The following is a 20000-nucleotide window of genomic DNA, read 5'->3' on the forward strand; positions in this document are numbered from 1 at the left end:
TTGTTTTGAGACAGTCTCCATAACTCTAAAATGGGCACATTAGAAGTTCCTGTTGTGGCTCAGTGGAAATGAACCCGAACTAGTATCCATGAGATGCTGGTTCAATCCCTGGCCCTGCTCAGTGGGTTAAGGATCCAGCGTTGCCACAGCTGTGGTGTAGCTCGCAGATGTGGCTTGGATCCTATACTTAAGGTCCAAAAAGGTTTGAGTTGAGATACAAGGCAAGGATCTATATTAGTTTCCTGTGGCTGCTGTAACAAATTACAAAAACTTGGTGGCTTAAAGCTACAGAAATTTGGGAGTTCCCATCGTGGCTCAGCAGTAATGAAACCAACTAGTATCCATGAGGACATGGGTCCAATCCCTGGCATCCCTCAGTGGGTTAAGGACCTGGCGTTGCCGTGAGCTGTGGTGTAGGTCGCAGCCACTGCTTGGCTCTGGCATTGCTGTGGCTGTGGTGTAGGCTGGCAGCTGTAGCTCGGATTCGACTCCTAGCCTGGGAACTTCCTTATGCCGAGGTGCAGCCCTAAAAAGACAAAAAGAAAAAAAAAAAAAAAGCTACAGAAACTTGGAGTTCCCTGGTGGCTTAGTGGGTTAAGGATCCAATGTTGTCACTGCTGTGGCTTAGGCCCCTGCTGTGGTGGAGGTTCAGTTACCGGCTTGGGAACTTCTACGTGTCCCCGCTGTGGCAAAGAAAAAAAAAAAAATAATAATTTACTCTGCAGGTACTGGAGACAGGAAATCTGAACTGAACAGGGATTGGCAGGGTTGGTTCCTTCTGGAGGCTCATGCCTCCCTCCGGGCTTTTGGTGGCTACCGGCAACCCTCGGCATTCCTGGTCTAATCTGCTTCTCTCTTCACATGGCCTTCTCTGCGTTTCCCTCCCTTTAGCTGCTCTTTAAAGACACATGTCAATGGGTTTAAGGCCCATCCTCATCCCAAATGACTGAATCAATAGATCCTTAGTTCAAAGTATCCTTTGCAAAGACCCAAATAAAGCCACATTCACAGGTTCCAGGTGGACCCATCTTGGAGGGAGCCACCATTCAACCATCTAGAAGACCCATATTCATTTATTTTTTATGGAGGGAACCAGTGTCTCTAGCTCCACTTGTTAAGTAGTCCCTGCTCTCTCCACACATAATGTCACCTTTTCGTGTACCAAGTTCCCATTTGCAGCCTGCTTATAACTGGGCTCTGCATTCTATTCCATTTTCCGCCTATTTTTCCTGCCATATTGTCCTTACTGCTGTGATTTGGCAATACGTCTTAATATTCGCTAGAGCAAGTTCCACACCTTAACTTTTTTTTGTTTTTACTACTCAGTGAATTTTATTACATTTATAGTTGTACAACGATCATCACAACCCAATTTTATAGCATTTCTATCCCAAACCCCCAGCCCATCCCCCTACCCCACAATCTGTTTCATTTAGAAGCCATAAGTTTTTCAAAGTCTGTGAGTCAGTAACTGTTCTACAAAGAAGTTCATTGTGTACTTTTTTTAGATTCCCCATGTAAGTGATAGCATGTGGTGGTGGTGTCTCACTGTCTGACTGACTTCACTTAGCATGACAGTTTCTAGGTCCATCCATGTTGCTGCAAATGCCATTATTTCTTTCCTTTTTTTTAAAATTAATTAATTAATTATTTTTTTTTTGTCTTTTGTTGTTGTTGTTGTTGCTATTTCTTGGGTCGCTCCCATGGCATATGGAGGTTCCCAGGCTAGGGGTTGAATCGGAGCTGTAGCCACTGGCCTACGCCAGAGCCACAGCAACGCAGGATCCGAGCCGCGTCTGCGACCTACACCACAGCTCACGGCAACGCCGGATCGTTAACCCACTGAGCAAGGGCAGGGACCGAACCCGCAACCTCATGGTTCCTAGTCAGATTCGTTAACCACTGCGCCACGACGGGAACTCCTATTTCTTTCCTTTTAATGGCTAAGTAATATTCCATCGAGTGTATGTCCCACATCTTCTTTATCTACTCCTCTGTCGATGGACATTTAGGTTGCTTCTGTCTCTTGGCTATTGTATATAACGCTGCAATGAACATTGGAGTACATGTATCTCTTCGAGTCATGGTTTTCTCTGGATAGATGCCCAAGAGTGGGATAACTTTGTTTTTTTAAAAATTCCGTAACTTTTTTTTCTTTTTAGGGCTACACCTGCGGCATAGGGAGGTTCCCAGGCTAGGGGTCGAATCAGAGCTGTAGCTGCTGGCCTATGTAACAGCCACACCAGATCCAAGCCATGACTTCAACCTACCACCATGGCTCACAGCAACACCAGATCCTTTAACCCACTGAGCGAGGCCAGAGATTGAACCCGCATCCTCATGGATACTAGCAGATTCGTTTCCGCTGCGCCACAATGGGAATTCCAAAAAATGCCTTAACATTTTAAGGACCTTGATTTTCTTTCTTTCTTTCTTTTTTTTTTTTGTCTTTTTGCCATTTCTCGGGCCGCTCCCACGGCATATGGAGGTTCCCAGGCTAGGGGCTGAATCAGAGCTGTAGCCACCGGCCTACACCAGAGTCACAGCAGCGCAGGATCCAAGCCGTGTCTGCAACCTACACCACAGCTCACAGCAACGCTGGATCCTCAACCCAATGAGAAAGGCCAGGGATCGAACTTGCAATCTCATGGTTCCTAGTCGGATTTGTTAACCACTGAGCCACAACGGGAACTCCCAAAAATGCCTTAACATTTTAAGGAACTTGATTTTCTTTCTTTCTTTCTTTTTTTTTTTTTTTTTGTCTTTTTAGGGCTAAGGGTTGAATCAGAGCTGTAGCTGCTGGCCTACACCACAGCAACAGCCACACCAGATCTAAGCCACGTCTGCGACCTACACCACAGCTCATGGCAACACCAGATCCTTAACCCACTGAGCAAGGCCAGGGATCGAACCTGTGTCCTCATGGATGCTAGTCAGATTTGTTTCTGCTGAGCCACGACAGGAACTCCCCCTTGATTTTTCCATATACATTTTAGAATCAGTTTATTCTGAGTTTATTCTCCCCTCCCCCCAACCCTGCCACCAAAATCCCTTGGGATTGTGGCTATCCTAATGACTTTATAGATTAATTTGGAGGCAATTTTAAGACATTAGTTCAGTCCATACATGAATTAACTATGTCCCTTCATTTATTCTGGTCTTTTTTTTTTAACATCCTTTAATAGAATATAAAAGTATTCTCCAATGAGGCCACATACAGAGTCTTTCCAAGGAGGCTCTTTTTTTTTTTTTTTGTCTTTTTGCCTTTTCTAGGGCTGCTCCTGTGGCATATGGAAGTTCCCAGGCTAGGGGTCTAATCGGAGCTGTAGCCACCAGCTTACGCCACAGCTCACGGCAATGCCGGATCCTTAACCCACTGAGCGAGGCCAGGGATCGAACCTGCAACCTTATGATTCCTAGTTGGATTCGTTAACCACTGAGCCACGACGGGAACTCTGCAAGGAGGCTCTTTTAGAGAAATTGAGTGGGAAGAACACTCTACAATTTACAAATGGCTTTTTTTTTTTTTTTTTTTTTAAACCAGGCCTGCAGTACGCAAAAGTTCCTGGGCCAGGGATTGAACCTGTGCCAAAGCAGCAACTCAAGCCACTGCAGTGACAATGCCGGATTCCCAACCTAATAAGCCACCAGGGAACTCCCTAAATGGCTTGTTGGTATATATCCCTCTTCCCAGAGCCCTAATATCTGCATTTTACCAAAAAAGTAGCTGAGGCCCAGAGATGTGAAGGAGCTTCTCCAAAGATACACAGAAGTGACAGAGCTGAGACAAGGTCCCCTGGCCCAGTCTCTGGTATGCAACATGGCTTTCATACTGGGTAGCACCTACCCTTGCCCCCAGGCCAATAGAGGCTTGGGTGGACAGATCGGATGCCATTCAATCTGTCACTGACAAAGCAAGCCATGGACACGTTGGAGGCTGGCTCACACTTGGTCCTTTATTTTAAGATCTGCACGAAGAGACACACGGCATAGATATACACAAGAATGATGAGAATTCAGGTCGCCTTGACTTGCTGTGCCAGGGCCTCCTTGGATGAAGACTTGAAGGCCATCCTGCTTGTCCTATTGCTCTGGAACCTGGTGCTAACGGGCACCTTGTTGGCCCCCAGACCGCAGCCTCCTTCTCCCTTGCTGGCATCTTTGTCCCCAACCACCAGGCACAGGCTGATGGAGGCTGCTGTGAGCCTGCTCAGGGTGGCTGGGTCAGGTCCAGGGAAGCGCTGGCTAAAAGGGATGCTGGTAGCTGGAAGGGTGGTGGTGACCACATCCAGGTCTTTGGAGGCTGCCCGGCACAGCCTGGCCCACCCCAGGGACTGCAGGCCACTGCCCCACATGGCCCGGGCCACCTGTTCCACGGCTGCCCACAGCCTGTTCAGGCAGTGGAGCAGCAGAGACACAGCCACCTGCTGTAGCACGGCCCGCAGCAGCAGCTCCAGGGCCTTGCTGTTCTCGTGATGGAAGTCAGCCAGGCTGTAGTAGGCCCACTGGGCCATGGAGAGCAAGGCTAGGTGCGCCTCCCACTGCATGCGCTGTTGGAGCCACAGGATGCAGCGGCAGGCTCCATGGGTCAGGGTGGCCAGCAGCTGCAGGCCCCAGCCCCGCACAATGGTCAGCAGCTGCCACAAGGCCTGTTGGACAGGCAGCAGCACCTCCGTGCCCAGCTTCCGGGCCAGGATGAGAGTAAGCCCCCCACCCATCTGCAGACTCCTGCCCCACAGGATGCAGAGGCTCAGCATGGAGAGAGAAAGGCAGTGGGAGGCTGTGGCCACCCACAGCCCCAGCCTGGGTACAGAGAAGTTCACCAGGCCCGGCCCACACCGGACCAGGAGCAGGAGCTGCCAGGCACCTCTGGCCAGCTGACTCCCATTCTGCTGGGCATCACCTTGGCAGCTGGTGGTGGAGGAGCAGGGAGGGGGGGCCTTCATGACCTAGAGGTTCTGTACCCAGCCTCCCACTCTGGGGGCATGGGGCTGCTCTCATGCCACAAGGTGATATTAATGGACCCTCTGGCCCAAACATCCTGCCATCTGGGCTAGGTGGTTTTGCAACAATCAATGACAGCACAAAAGATCAGCATGTGAGCTCATCTCAGAGAGATGACATTATTGCTTCAGTGGGCAAGGGAGGCAGCCTTTGAAAGTGAAACTGGGCTTGCTTTCTCTTTTTTATGCTTTAAAGGGCCCCACCTGAGGCATATGTTCTCAGGCTAGGGGTTGAATTGGAGCTTCAGCCACCAGCCTACACCACAGCTGCATCTGTGACCTACACCACAGCTCATGGTAACGCCGGATCCTTACCCCACTGAGCCAGGCCAGGGATCAAACCTGCATCCTCATGGATACTAGCCGGGTTTTTAACCTGCTGAGCCACAATGAGAGCTCCCGAAACTGTGATTTCTAGTTTGGGCCCACTGTGTTTGTGCCTGCAGCTGACTAATGTGAGCCGGAGCCTTCTCTGTGCTAGGCCTGCAGTTTCTGCCACCATGAAGTTTCCAGTCCAGTAAGAGAGATGGACATAGAAATGCCCTCATGACCAAACTGCCTGACTCAGCTCTTCTCCAGTCCTCTTGCTTCCCCATTCTGCTCCTCTAGTCCCGCTAACCTCCCACCGTGGTTAGTCCACACCTGTTTTACCTGGAGAATTACCTGGCAGCAAGGAACGTCTGCCCTTCAGGGATTTGAGAAAAACCTTGGCCCCCTTTCCATTCCTTACTAGAAGTTGCATTTTGACTTTTTTTTTTTTTTTGTAGGGCTACACTGGTGGCAAATTGGACCTGCAGCCAAGGGCCTATGCCACAGCCACAACCACACCGGATCTGAGCCACATGTCTGAGATCTAAGCCACAGCTTGAGGCAGTGCTGGATCCTTAACCCACTGAGTGAGGCTAGGGATCGAACCCGTATCCTCATGGGTACTAGTTAGGTTCTTAACCTGCTGAGCCACCACGAGAACTCCCTAGAAGTTCCATTCTGAAAAACACTATTGATGAAGAGCCATTTGTAAATAAAGTCAATTCATTTCTTTCCAGACTCTGGATATTATTATTATTTTTTTTTTTTTTGGCTTTTTAGGGCCACACCCACAGCACATGGAAGTTCCCAGGCTAGGGGTCCAATCAGAACTGTAGCTGCCAGCCTGCCCCACAGCCACGGCAACGTGGGATGCGAGCCGCGTCTTTGACCTACACCGCAGCTCATGGCAATGCCGGATCCCTGACCCACTGATTGAGGGCAAGGATCGAACATGCATCCTCATGGATGACAGTCGAATTCGATTCTGCTGCGCCACAACGAGAATTCCTCCCGCACCGGGGAAATTTTTTTCAAGGCTTATTTCGGGCACACCGGATTCCTTTAGCCATTAGTTTGTTTTTTATCATGTGCATATTGTGAATCATGCTACTGATCATATTTATCTTTCTTATTTGGCTGGACAGAGGCTTGAAATCAAATGGGAGGACCACTCTGGCATAAACAGAGTTCTGTAATGTGCGTTTTGTGTGTGACGCCTCTCTGGCTTCATCTTACTTCCCTTGGCTCATGTCTTTACTTTTTTCTTGTTGAGTTGCCTATGTCTTGCTGTGTAGCCTTAGACATGTTCCTGGCAGAAGAAAGGATACAGTTAACCTCGTGAATGAATCCAAACCTACATATATCAATTAATCTAGCCTTTTGAAAAGCAGCACTATCTACCCAATCTTCCAAATGCCTATCCTGACTCCTGCCCTCTCTGCTTCCTCTCCCTGACCCCACCCACAGCGACTCACACAGATAGTCCTCGGATCCTATCCATCCTAAATATCCCCGATTCTGCTCCTTCATGTCACCTGGTGTCCTTTTCCAGGTCAGGTATCCTGACAGCTTGCTCGGAATAGTGAAAGCCCTTCTACTACATCCCCACCTTTAGTTGGCCCTTTAATGTCATTCTTAGGCAGAGCAGGCTCGGTATACATTTATTCAATCAATGAACGAATCCCTCATTTGACATATGGGGAGACTGAGGCCCAAGGCGTTATCCCAGAGAGCTATATGCATAGCTGGCAGGACAATGCAGGTCTGCTGATTCGCTCTCATGATTGGAAAGAGGGAATTATTTGAGAAGGAATAGTTGGTCTAGGACTTTTGGTAACGTTGTTTGTTAAAAGACTTTTCAACCCTCATCACAATTTTATTTTATTTATTTTTGTCTTTTTTTTTTTTTTTTTTTAAGGGCTGCACCCGAGGCATACACAAGTTTCCAGGCCAGGGGTCGAATTGGAGCTACAGGTGCCAGACTACGCCACAGGCACAGCAACTTGGGATCTGAAGCTCGTCAGCAACCTACACCACAGCTCACGGCAATGGCAGGTCCTTAAGCCACTGAGAGAGGCCGGGGGTCCAGCCCACGTCCTCATGGATCCTAGTGAAGTTTGCTACAGCCGAGCCATGACAGGACTACTATTTTATTTTTATTTATTTATTTTTTGGCCTCACACTCAGCATACAGAGAGGTTCCCAGACCAGGGATCATACCTGCACCACAGCAATGACAAGGCCAGATCCTTAACTGCTAGGCCAACAGAGAACTCCCTTCTCTTCACAATTTTAAATAGTCTTACTTGGTCTACAATGGTGGCCGTCTTGTTCCCCTCTGTATTGTCACAGCCTAGTGCATGCAGTACCTGGCACAGAGCAGGCCTTCAGTAAGAACTTCTTACTGGAGTTCCTCTTGCAGCTCAGTGGTAACAACCTGACTAGTATCCATGAAAATGCGGGTTTGATCCCTGGCCTCACTCAGTGGGTTAAGGACTGGGCATTGCGGCGAGCTGTGGTGTAGGTCGAAGACGTGGCTTGGATCCTGTGTTGCTGTGGCTGTGGCTTGGGCTGGCAGCTGCAGGTCTGATTCGACTCCTGGCCTGGAAACTTCCACACCTTCAGCCCTAAAAAAAGAAAAAAAAAAAAAAGGATTTCTTACTGAATGAGTGACTTAGGACCCCCAAGTTCCTTTTCCAGTGAAGGGGCTACTGAACCCTGAGTGTGATGTTATGAAAACCCAATCTAGAGCCAGTCAGATTTAACCTCTGGCCTTCATTATTTGTATAAATTTTGCCAAATTATTTCCTCTTGGCCTGAAACTTAGTTTTTTCTGTAAGAGGCGACAGTAGGGCTATACTATAATCCCTTGTCTGCAATTCTAAAATGAAAAAAACTTTTTAAACAAAATTTAAGTATAGTTGATCTACAATGTTGTGTTAGTTTCTGGTGTAGACCAAAATATGTTTGTTTTCATATTCTTTTCCATTATGGTTTATTACAGGATATTAGATATGGTTCCCTATGCAAAACAGTAGTACCTCATTTTTTTTTTTCAGTAGGACCTTATTTATCTATTTCATATGTAGTAGTTTGTATCTGCTGATCCCCCCTAATATATGCCTCCCCTACCTCCTTTGCTTAGTAACCATAATTTGTTTTCTATGTCTGTGAGGCTGTTTCTGTTTTGTAAATAAGGTCATTTGTATCATGTTTTAGATTCCTCGCACGTATTTGTCTTCCTCTTTCTGACTTACCTCACTTAGAATGCTAATCTCTAGGTTCATCCATGTTGCTGTAAATGGCATCTCTCTCTCTCTCTCTCACACACACACACACACACACACCCCCCTTGTCATTTGGTGGCAAGAACCAAACCAACCTGAACTTGTTTGGCAGCTAAATTAGCCTTGAACTGTGAAGCTATTTATATTTAATCCCACTCCATGTGAATATTCATGTTTCTTCACAGAATTAATGAGCGTGTTTCATTAACGGGTTTAGGGAGGATTACATAATGTACAGTCTGTGCACCATATTGCAAGATATTATCTAAAACATGAAAAATGCTGAACTTGGAAACACATCTGGTCCCACAGATTTCCAATAAGGGGCTACAGCTGCCAGACTGTGCCACAGCCACAACAATGACGGCTAAGCGGCCTCTGAGAACTTCACCACAGCTCACAGCACAGCTCCTCAGCAATTTGGGTTCTTTAACCCACCGAGCAAAGCCAGGGATTGAACCTGCATCCTCATGGATGTTAGTTGGGTTCGTTCCCACTGAGCCACAATGGGAAGTTTTTTGTTGTTGTTGTTTTTCACAACAATGTGAGCCGTGGCCAGGCCCAGAGTAAAAGAACACAAAGGGGTGCGATGGAGGTGGAAGGTGATACAAGAAAAGTGTGTGTGTGTTCACACCCGGCAACCAAGAAGCTTGAGTAGCTAGTTAGGTCAGATTCTTGGGTGGCAGGCTTAGGAGTTAAGGTTTAATCCCAGGGAAACAGGGACGGGTGGGGGTGGGGTAGGGCACGGGAACTAACAAGATGAGATTTGATTCTTAGAAAGATGTGGCGGGGCAAGCTTGGAAGAGGGGAGAGCAGCTAGGAGCCTCCTAGGTGACCCCGAGCCTAGGCAAAGGTCACCGAGGACCCCCTTCACACAGACGGTCGGGGAGACTGGCAGGATCAGGCTCGTGAAGCCAGGCAGCTGGACCCAGGACCCCAGGTCGTGAGGTGGTTTCGCCGCCTCAGACCTTCAGAACCGAGCGGGGGCTCCTGCACCCAATACTTGATGGAATGGCGGAGATAAGGTTTGAGGGATGGGGGCTAGAAATCAGGACGTATTATAAAAGGCAAGTTATTAATTAAAATAGTTGCTACGAATGTGTGAATTTAAATTTCTGAATTAAAATGACATTATTACAAGCGGAGTTAAAAAAAATGAAAAAATAAAAGGCAAGTTAGTGTCAGGAAGCGGCTCAAAATAGCAACAACGCTGATCCACTGTGTGGGATGGATATGCGACACCATGGGTGAAAGCTTTTTTCCTGAAGTTTTCCTTCCCTTCCTTTCTTCCTCCCTCTCTTCCGTTTCTTCCTTGTCTTTTTGGGATTTTTTGAAAACGCTTTGGAACTGAAGCCCCAACAGGGTTACTGAATTCCAGAAGTTGCTGCGTTTTAATTTACCTATTTTGGCCGCACTCGCGGCACGTGGAAGCTCCCTAGCAAGGGATCGAACCAACGCCGCAATTGCGTCCTGTGCCACAGCTACGGCGACGGCAAATCCTAACCCACTGCACCCCAAGGGAACATCCAGAGGTGACTGCGTTTTATAGGAAAAGCAGCGCCGTAGCTGTTGTTCTTCACCGTAATAGGGCGTTTCATGAAGTCTGACTGCAGCAGGACTGCTTGGGGTTGTTCCATTCCAATTCTCAGCGGGCGACCCCAAGGCTTTCCCTACGTTGGAAGCCAGCCGCTCGCCGTAGTGCTTCCAGCTGCCCTACGAAGCTGACGTCAAGGTCGAGACGCACACAAGGCTTACGTAGATTACGTAATTTACGAGCTTACGTAGAAACGGCGCCCAGTACCAGCCCCGTGACCTGACGTCGGCCGCGGGCGCGCGCTCGCACGCCGGAAGGGGCGGAGCCAGTCTGGGATTTATATATCGCACGCCTAGACCAGCCCGACCTCTATCGGCAGCTTCCGATCGCGGGATGGTATGTGTTATTATGGCGGATTCTTTCTTGTCCGCCAGGGTGGCATGACTGAATCTGCGGCACATCGCCGCCATCTCGGCTCGCCTGGCGCCGGGGGCCAGTTTTAGGAGGCCAGGGCACTCTGTGGAATCCGCAGTCAGGTCTATTTTCTGAAAACATGCTAGGCCTGAGGTTGGTTTGCTGCCTGCCGAGCGGCTGGCGAGAGGCCTTGCCACAGGAGCTGGCCTGGGGGTTCTGGGCCGATAATCCTCAAGCCATGGACTATTTCTGGTCTCAGCTTAAGCGTGCAAGATTGGAATAACGAACACTTTGTCTGGCAGGACTTCGGGAGTATTTGGCACTGTTAAAGTTGAGGTGCAGAAGTGCAAGCAGGCGGGAGGGAACTTTGGGGGAATGGTTGCTGGGCCTCTGAAATGACTGGGACGGTTGGTGCCACTCTTTGGGCCTCTGGACTTCTCAGAAACCACAGATGATGAACTTATTGACGGGCGGACAGAAACTGTGTGCTGATTGTCATGTTCTGATTTGGCTCTGCCGAGTTCTAGTGGTCCCTGCTTAACCGGCTTAGCTCTTTCTTGGGAGCAGGAGGAACCACGACCCAGCCATTTGATCAGAAGACCCTATATGTGATCAGAGCCTGACATGCACGTAAGGCTGCTGGTTAAGTTACGAAGTTTAACGCCAGTACCTGGTGTATTTGGGTTCTCTTTAGAGGAAAATGTGGGTGGTACGGCAAGTTACAAGGTGAGGGTTTGGCTGAATCATCATCTTTGGGTGTGTTAATCCTGCGCCGTCCCCCCCCCCCCCGCCCCCAAAACAAACCTTGATGCAGCATGTAGTTCTGGGTTTGCTGGTCTGGATTCAGCCTTGCTGAGAATCCTCTTAGAATCCAGGCAGCTGGGAAGAAGTGAGCTACTTAACAAGGTGCTGACTTGGTGGTTTTTTTTCCTAGTCTCACAGGAAGTTCTCCGCTCCCAGGCACGGGTCCCTGGGCTTCCTGCCTCGGAAGCGTAGCAGCCGGCACCGCGGGAAGGTGAAGAGTTTCCCCAAGGATGACTCTTCCAAGCCCGTGCACCTCACCGCCTTCCTTGGCTACAAGGCTGGCATGACCCACATTGTGAGGGAGGTTGATAGGCCTGGGTCCAGTAAGTACACGCTGCGTCCTCCTAGTTGGGATTGGACTAGGTGGGGCTAAGCTGTCGGAACGGGGCAGGCTTTGGAGAGAGGGGAAACTGGATAATGGGATGGAAATGACATACCTTAGGACCGGTCAAAGCTGCGGGGTACAGATGGCTGGCCCTGCTTGCTTTGGGCAGAGGGACATAAGGGAAGGGTGATGAGTAAGAGCTACAGTGCAGAGAAATACATATGCTATTTTAGGATATTGTCACTGCCAAGGGTCAAATAAAAACCACACGATTTTTTAGTGGCAGCACTGGACTGTGAGCCTTATGTGAGCACTACCTGTGTTCTGGGTTGTGAAACTCGAAGCCAAAAGTCACTAGGAGTTTCTGTATAGCTAGTTAAGGATGTGGTGTTAACTGCAGCAGGTGGGGGGGGGTCGCTGCTGTGGTGAGGGTTTGATCCCTGGATGGCTAACTCCCACGTGGCCGGGCCGAAGAATTCACTGAGAAAACAGCAGTGACTATTGAATGGCAGTAGATGTGAGGCAGTCAGAACTGTCAGATTTAAGCTCAGGCCGCCAGTATACTTAGTATTCTTGGTATTACCTAGGTAGTAAGGCATTTGCTTGGGATGGTTATGATGGACCAGAACTGAATGGCTGATGAGGGTGTGGGGTTTTTTTTTTGTTTCTTGGGTTTTGTTTTTTTTGTTGTTTTTAGGTTTGCGTCTACAGTGTGTGGAAGTTCCCAGGCTAGGGGTTGAATTGCAGCTGTGGCCTACGCCACGGCCACAGCAACGCTGGGTCCGAAACACATCGACCTACATCGAAGCTCATGGCAATACTAGATCCTTAATCTACTGAGCAAGGCCAGGGATCAAACCCAAATCCTCATGGATACTTAATCCCCTAAGCCACAATGGGAACTCCAAGGATGGGGTTTCTTGCCAGCAGAGGGCACTATGTTATTAATGAGCAGTTTAAGGGAAATCATTACACATTATAGTGCCATTGGTTGAAGGAATTGGTGAGTCCACATTTTCAGGCACCTAACTGAATAGTGCTGATGCCTGAAGCATGCAGAAGTTCCTGGGCCATGGATCAACGCTGGATCCTTAACCCAATGAGCCGCCAGGAAACAGTCCAGTTATTTTTGATGAGTTGAAAATTTGTGCAGTCTAAGAGGTCAGTAGGACAGTCCTGGGAGTTGAGACTGCTGCTGCGGGCTTAGACACACTCCCTGTTATCTGAAGCAACCTGTCTTGTTGGCCAGGATGGGCTCTTGACAATTTTCTACAAAACTCTAACCCCCTACTGCTGGGGACTTGAGTGAGCCTGACGACCTGCTTGCTTTGCAGAGGTGAACAAGAAGGAAGTTGTGGAGGCTGTGACTATTGTGGAGACGCCACCCATGGTGATCGTGGGCATCGTGGGCTACGTGGAAACCCCTCGGGGCCTCCGGACCTTTAAGACCATCTTCGCAGAGCACATCAGCGATGAGTGCAAGAGGCGCTTCTATAAGAACTGGTAAGTGAGCAGAGGCTGTGCTCACCCAGGTTGGGCTGGGGAGAAGGAGCAGGGCCCCAGAGGGCTGGGCTGGGAGGAGCTGCTCTGGTGTCGATTAGCTGCCTCCTTCAGAAGAGTTACTGGGGAGAGACTGTCCTGAGCTGGGAGCAGCACCGTGAGACACTGGCCTTCAGCACAGCTCAGCGGGTGCTGCTTTGAGAGCCAGTCCTGTTTTTTCCTTGTGGGGAAGTAGTCCACTGGGAAGCTGAGAGCAGTAACGCCCCCAGTCCTCCCAGGGTGTGGGGTCTGGTTAAGGGCTAACCTGGAGCGAGGATTTGTGTATCTGGTTGTCTGTGACATGCATTAATCTTGTGGACCTCTGCTCAGCTCCGCTCGGCTCTGCCCGATGAGCTCCATCCAGGCTCCGCTTGCCGGTGGAAAAGGCTCCTTAGAAGCCGGCAATGAGCCCCATCCCCACATGGTGCTGGGGTGCCTTCCGCTCACCCCTTGGAGGGGCGATGAAGGCCGGCACCTGGCCCCCTCCCCAACTCTGCTCTGCTCCTGAAGGCATAAATCTAAGAAGAAGGCCTTCACCAAATACTGCAAGAAGTGGCAGGATGAAGATGGCAAGAAGCAGTTGGAGAGGGACTTCAGTAGCATGAAGAAGTACTGCCAGGTCATCCGGGTCATTGCCCACACCCAGGTGAGCTCTGGCCCAGGGTCTTGTCCGTGGAGGTGATGGCTTCAGATCCCTTGCGGCTTTAGGGGTGGGGCACAGTTAACTATCTGGAGTCGATCCTCAGTGCGTTGGTTTCATGCCAAGCTTCAGGATTTTAGGGATGGTAAGACTTAAGGTCCTTCAGCTTCCTGTTGAAGAGGGGCTTAAGAGCCACCCGCTCCAGCGAAGGCCTTGGTACCTGGGACCAGATGGATAGTGGGTGGCTGGCCGAGGCATTAAGGGTTGGGATTTTTGTTGCCAGCAGAGGGCACTGTTTCTCTCGGAAATGGTTTCTCAGGAACCCCATACCCCATTTTAAGGGAAACTGGTGGAAGGAACTGGTGAGTGGTAAAATTGTCACACTGCTGACTGGGTAGTGTTGATGCTGGCTCTTTGCACTGCAGACCTGACCTGTGAGCTGAACGAGCCCTCCCTCAGTGGCTGGGTTAGAGTGGGTGCCACCTGGGTAGTTAATCGGGGTTGTTCCTAGGTGATCAGTAGTTGTGTGTGGTTAGTGGTGACCGCATTACCAGATTGGTAGTGCGTCTGTTGAGGATATAGGTCAGTGGAATGGCACTGGGTGTAACTTTAAAAAGCTTTGTTAAGATTCATTTTCCTGGAGTTCTCATTGTGGCTCAGTGGTTAACGAATCCGACTTTGAACTGTGAGGTTGCCAGTTCGATCCCTGGCCTCGCTCAGTGGGTTAAGGATCCGGCGTTGCCATGAGCTGTGGCGTAGGTTGCAGACACGGCTTGGGTTTGGCGTGGCTGTGGCGTAGGCTGGCAGCTGTAGCTCCAATTAGACCCCTAGCCTGGGAACCTCCATGTGCTGTTGGTGCAGCCCTAGAAAAGACAAAAAAAAAATTTCATTTTCCTTGTAGCCTGTTCTTTATTCTGTGCCATACTAATTGTTACCTAAGTGGCTTATTGATAGTCAAGAGAGCAAGGTGGGTGGCCAGGGTGTAAGCCAGGACAGGTACAAGTGCCCCAGAGGAGCTGGCCTTGAGGACAGTGATCCAGGATTGTGGGGCTAGTTGCTCCTGGGGTCTGGTGATGTTGACTTCTGGTAATACGGGCCCTGTGTGTCAAGGGTCAGCTTCTTCTGACGTTGGGACACGGAATTGGAGGGTGAATTGTACCCATTGGAGGGGGTCACAGCACAAGGTCTTGTCTTTTGCCAACTGTTGCCTATTGCGCCCAGCCTTGAGCTGCTCTCACGTGGGAGCCTCCATTTTCTTCTAGATGCGCCTGCTTCCTCTCCGCCAGAAGAAGGCCCACCTCATGGAGATCCAGGTGAACGGAGGCACGGTGGCCGAAAAACTGGACTGGGCCCGGGAGAGGCTAGAGCAGCAGGTCCCCGTGAACCAGGTGTTTGGGCAGGATGAGATGATTGATGTCATTGGCGTGACCAAGGGCAAGGGCTACAAAGGTGAGCTTCGCGGGGGCCCGCCTGCGGGGGCGGAGGGGGGGTCTCAGGCCCGGCTGTTCGGTGATGAGGCCCTGGAATGCGCGCTGGGCACAGCGCCCGAGTCAGACTGCGGAAGTATTCCTCGCTGCCTTCCTTCTGAGAACAGCTCGGGGCAGGGGCTGGGGGCTCTCCTAAGTCCTGCCTTGCTTGCAGATTTAAGATTTGTGTCCAGGCTTGGGTGGAAGTACAACAGGTACAGGTTTTTGAGGAAAAGAAGCATATCAAGCCATCTTCGTTTGGGTGTTGCATGTTTTATGGGCAGAGTATCACCGGCTGAAATTGGGCCTGCAATGCAGGAAAGGGCCAGGGGCACCCCAGTAAGAGCGTGTGTCTGTTCCAGGGGTCACCAGCCGTTGGCATACCAAGAAGCTGCCCCGGAAGACCCACCGGGGGCTCCGCAAGGTTGCCTGTATTGGCGCGTGGCATCCTGCGCGTGTGGCCTTCTCCGTGGCCCGGGCTGGGCAGAAAGGCTACCATCACCGCACAGAGATCAACAAGAAGGTGAGGCCTTGCAGAGGGGTCCTCTGGAGACTACAGCCCTAGGAGGGAGGGGAGAGGTGGTCCCAGTCCCTGTCCCCATCGGTGGTGGAGCATCACATGTGCCCGTCTGGTGGTTTAGTACTGACTCGGGTTTGTGGTCTGTAAGCTGCCGTGTGTGGCTGAAGATACAAGCCTTGTCGGTGCTCCCAGAGTCCTTTGCCATCTAGCCTGCTCCCAAGTTGGGTTCATTTCTCCCGGCTGTGGCTGGCTGGTCCTGGCTGGTCCTGCTCTGTTGAGGGGCACCTGGGGCCCTGGGCTGGCTCCCTGCCTGGGTCTTGTTCTCAAGCACATGTGCTCATTCTCTCCGTAAGATCTACAAGATCGGCCAGGGCTACCTCATCAAGGACGGCAAGCTGATCAAGAACAACGCCTCCACGGATTACGATCTCTCTGACAAGAGCATCAATCCTCTGGTGAGCGGGGGAGCTCTCCTTGCGAAGCCTGTGGTGTGTGGGCCGGCCGGGGACGTCCCCCTCAGGTGTGAGTCAGTCCAGAGCTGCCTCTGGGGTGGGGACTGGTTCCCTGCCCGGCATCAGCTGCCTGCTCCTCGTAAACCAGGGCTGTCTGGTGAGTGAGCAGTGGGGGCAGGCCCAGCTGTTGGTGAAGAGGCCCAGGAATGAACGCTGGGCACGGCGCCTGAGTCAGACTGAGAGGGTTCCTTCTGAGAACAGCTTGGGGCAGGGGGCTGGGACCCTGCAGCCCCTGGGCCACGGTGCAGGCCCGGGTGTGCATTCTGTGACATCAGACCCGCCACCGGCCCCAGGCTTGGTCTGTGCTGACCAGAGACCCTTGCTCTTTTTCAGGGAGGCTTTGTCCACTATGGTGAGGTGACCAATGACTTTGTCATGCTCAAAGGCTGCGTCGTGGGGACCAAGAAGCGAGTGCTCACCCTTCGCAAGGTGAGGCTGGCAGTGGCTGGCCCTCTGGAGGAGGGAGGGTTTTGGAGATCCTGCCCCTGAGCTGTGCTAGGAAAAGGGAAGGGCTGCTGTGCTTTGAAGTCCTGGGAGGAGGAAGTTCCCTGTCTGGTTTGGCCCAGCTGTTGGCTTCTGTTTTGATGTGTATTCTCATCTGCTGGGCGGCAGAAGGAAGCCCCTTAGTAATGGCTGGCTGCGGGTGGGGGGTTCAGATTGGGTTGACCTCTGCCCTCTAAGATGAGGGGCCTGTGCACTGAGGTGGTGCAGAGAATGGCTTGGAGCTAACCTTGCCCTCTCGCCCGCAGTCCTTGCTGGTGCAGACCAAACGACGGGCCCTGGAGAAGATCGATCTCAAGTTTATTGACACCACCTCCAAGTTTGGCCATGGCCGCTTCCAGACTGTGGAGGAGAAGAAGGCGTTCATGGTGAGCACCTGCCTTGCTCTCAGGCCAGGGTCGGGGTGGCTTTCAGCTGCTGTCACCTGTCAGCCTGCCCCTCTGGCTGGGCTGGCTCCTGGGGTTCTGACAGAAGGCTGCCTTGTGCTGGGGTGCGGGGAGGAGAAGGCCGGAATCCCTCTCTCTGGGTGGGTGTGTTACTGTCTTCTCCCCTGACCCTGTCCGCTACCTTTCTTTCTGCAGGGACCACTTAAGAAGGACCGAATTGCAAAGGAAGAAGGGGCCTAATGGCAGAGGTCGCAAGGCTGGTAGAGTCTCAATAAAGTTATTTTCCAGTGATGCTCATCTGCCTCTGACTTTCTCTTACCTGGCCTGGCTGCTTCTGGGGCCCTCGGCTCTGGGCCTGCAGCCTCTTGCCTACACCTCTTCGCATGCTGGGCCCCATCCTGGAACAGACGGTGTACGGGGAGGCGAGAGGCTGGGGGGTGAGCTTTGTGGGAATGTTGGCTTTTGCTGTGCAAATTGTTTGCACAGCCTGGGTGGCAGCACCCACAGGAGAGTGGGAAGGAGGCAGTGAGGACCTGTGCTTTGGGTGTGGCCGGGTGGACCCTGTGTACAGAGATGTCATTTAGTTACTAATCCACCAGGAGGAGTTCAGTTGGGGCTTGTTGAGGTTCTTAGTCATGGGCCAAATCATGGCCCTGGGAGAAGAGTCCTGCAGAAGGGATTTTTTTTTTAAATTTGTTTTTTTTAGGGCCATACCTGCAGCATATAGAAGTCCCCAGGCTAGGGTTAAATGCAGCTGCTGGCCTACTTCACAGCTACAGCAATGCTGGATCCCATCCTTGTCTGCAACCTATGCCACAGCTCAGGGCAATGCTGGACACTTGGCCCACTGAGCAGAGCCTGGGATGGAACACGGGTGCTACTGGGAGAAAACACTGTAATGTCAACTTTGGCAAAGGCTTTGGTGGTTTAAATTTACCTTATTAAAGAGTTGAGAACACAGGCTGGAGTTCACAGCCTTGATTGACCAGGCTCACAATCCCCGCCTTTTTTTTTTTTGGCTCTTTAGGGCCCAACCTGGTGGCATGGAGGTTCCCAGGCTAGGCCTTGTGCCACCACAACAGATCTGAGCCAAGTCTGACCTACACCACAGGCCGGGGACTGAACCCGCAAACCTCATGGTTCCTAGTTGGAGTTTCTGCTCTGCTGCCGTGGAACCCCACGACCTCCATTTCTTTTTTTTTTTTGTCTTTTTACTATCTCTTTGGGCCGCTCCCGCGGCATGTGGAGGTTCCCAGGCTAGGGGTCGAATCGGAGCTGTAGCCGCCGGCCTACGCCAGAGCCACAGCAACGCGCGATCCGAGCCGCGTCTGCAACCTACACCACAGCTCACAGCAACGCCGGATCGTTCACCCACTGAGCAAGGGCAGGGACCGAACCCGCAACCTCATGGTTCCTAGTCGAGGATTCGTTAACCACTGCGCCGTGACGGGAACTTCCACGACCTCCATTTCTAAAGCTAGGTCTGCTTGGGTGACTTCCCTGCCCATGCAAGTGTCCCTGTGCTGTGTGGAGGACCTGGTGTCTGGGCTGGTGAGCAGCTTGGCTGCTGGAGCTCAACACCTAGGCCTCTGATGTCTGGCCTGCCATTTGGCACCACCCCAAACCCCACTCCTGCTAATTGTCACCTCTGACCTCCCCTGCCACTGCAGCTGCTCCCCACAGAAAACCTTCCTGTGTGGCTTGTTTGCCTTAGCCCCACCCAGGGTGGAGGCCAGAGGCCATACCTGCAGCCCAGCATTCTAGCAGCCAGCTTGCTGCCCACTAATCACCTGGGTACTACTAGTGTGTTCAGAGCTTGCAGTTTCTCTGAAGGGTAGTGAGAGCTGGGTCTGGACAGAAGGCCCACGTTTATGGTGTGTGCTTTCTGGGTCTGGCTGTAGAACCTCTGATTGCTGATGAGCTGGGCACCCACGTGACTTGGGTGGGGCCCTACAAAAATGTCTATACTAGAAAAGCCACAGGCCAGCCAAGGTTTAGGGTGGCTGAGCAAGACTAAAGCCTGGGGCACATGCCCAGTGTCTGCCCAGTTTTCTGGAGTGAGCAAAACAATGGGCTTTAAAACCCACTTCCAGACTGATGAGTTCTGTCCCTGCAGCACGTATCAGCTCTGGATCCAGACCCAGACAGGCTGGAGCTGCACTTCAGACTGGGCCACCAGGGGGCGAGAGGAAGCTGGGCCAGTTTGGACAGCCCTGAAGTAGGACTTTGTACTGGGCTTTGGGGGCCGTCCCCTGCCCAACCACGGCTCCTTAAGGTGTCCCAGAGTGCTGGGAGTCAAGCCCACAGCCAGAGGGGGTCAGGACTGCAGCCACCAGGCACATCTGACAGTGGAACCTGGGCTCCTGGTCCATGGTCTGGAGCTTATGTCCAGCCAGGTCCTGGGGAGCGTACGGAGCTGGGCAGAGGCCCCACCTTGTCCTCTCAACCATCCCAGTTGCCCTTTGCCTCATGGCCTGGGGGCCTCCACTGACCCTTAGACCATCCCTGGAGCCCGGCTGCCCACTCAGCCCAGGTAGGAAAGAAAGACTTTGCCTCACCAGGGCTCCTACTTGTGGGTGTGGCCAGGATGACTGGGGACATGGGGCTCCAGAGAACAGGCTGAGGGCATGCGCACAGGCATCCAACACGCGGTTATGCCACATCCTCACATCCCCAGTGCTCAGAAAGCCCTTTTCAGGAAGTTCCTGTCATGGGGATTCCACTAGTATCCACGAGGATGCGGGTCCGATCCCTGGCCTC

The 20000-nt window shown here is 51.6% G+C and overlaps 1 protein-coding gene and 4 non-coding genes across 5 annotated transcripts; all 5 read left to right on the forward strand.

Annotated features, from left to right (window-relative positions):
• Positions 1-10457: 10457 nt before the first annotated feature.
• RPL3 (ribosomal protein L3) lies at positions 10458-17531 on the forward strand. Its single transcript, XM_047786214.1, has 10 exons — positions 10458-10529; positions 11482-11674; positions 13011-13179; positions 13726-13861; positions 15118-15304; positions 15684-15844; positions 16195-16296; positions 16687-16782; positions 17103-17222; positions 17436-17531. Exons 1-10 carry the CDS (start codon positions 10527-10529, stop codon positions 17478-17480), a joined length of 1212 nt encoding a protein of 403 aa, XP_047642170.1. The 5' UTR covers positions 10458-10526; the 3' UTR covers positions 17481-17531.
• On the forward strand, positions 10994-11057 carry LOC125131867 (small nucleolar RNA SNORD43). The gene has a single exon (XR_007136047.1). It is a non-coding gene; the product is annotated as a small nucleolar RNA SNORD43 (small nucleolar RNA).
• On the forward strand, positions 13671-13725 carry LOC125131889 (small nucleolar RNA U82P). Its single transcript, XR_007136066.1, has one exon. It is a non-coding gene; the product is annotated as a small nucleolar RNA U82P (small nucleolar RNA).
• On the forward strand, positions 15357-15450 carry LOC125131882 (small nucleolar RNA U83B). Its single transcript, XR_007136061.1, has one exon. It is a non-coding gene; the product is annotated as a small nucleolar RNA U83B (small nucleolar RNA).
• Positions 16477-16555, forward strand: LOC125131883 (small nucleolar RNA U83B). The gene has a single exon (XR_007136062.1). It is a non-coding gene; the product is annotated as a small nucleolar RNA U83B (small nucleolar RNA).
• Positions 17532-20000: the final 2469 nt, after the last annotated feature.

This window comes from Phacochoerus africanus, chromosome 7 (genome assembly GCF_016906955.1).
Source record: "Phacochoerus africanus isolate WHEZ1 chromosome 7, ROS_Pafr_v1, whole genome shotgun sequence".
In the NCBI taxonomy this organism is placed as follows: domain Eukaryota; kingdom Metazoa; phylum Chordata; class Mammalia; order Artiodactyla; family Suidae; genus Phacochoerus; species Phacochoerus africanus.

What these genes read in the sequence shown, in the direction of transcription:
- RPL3 (XM_047786214.1), top strand. An exon ending in CAAGGGCAAGGGCTACAAAG is followed by an intron (nt 15,305 to 15,683) that starts GTGAGCTTCGCG and finishes TGTCTGTTCCAG; the next exon opens with GGGTCACCAGCCGTTGGCAT. An exon ending in AGGAGAAGAAGGCGTTCATG is followed by an intron (nt 17,223 to 17,435) that starts GTGAGCACCTGC and finishes TTCTTTCTGCAG; the next exon opens with GGACCACTTAAGAAGGACCG.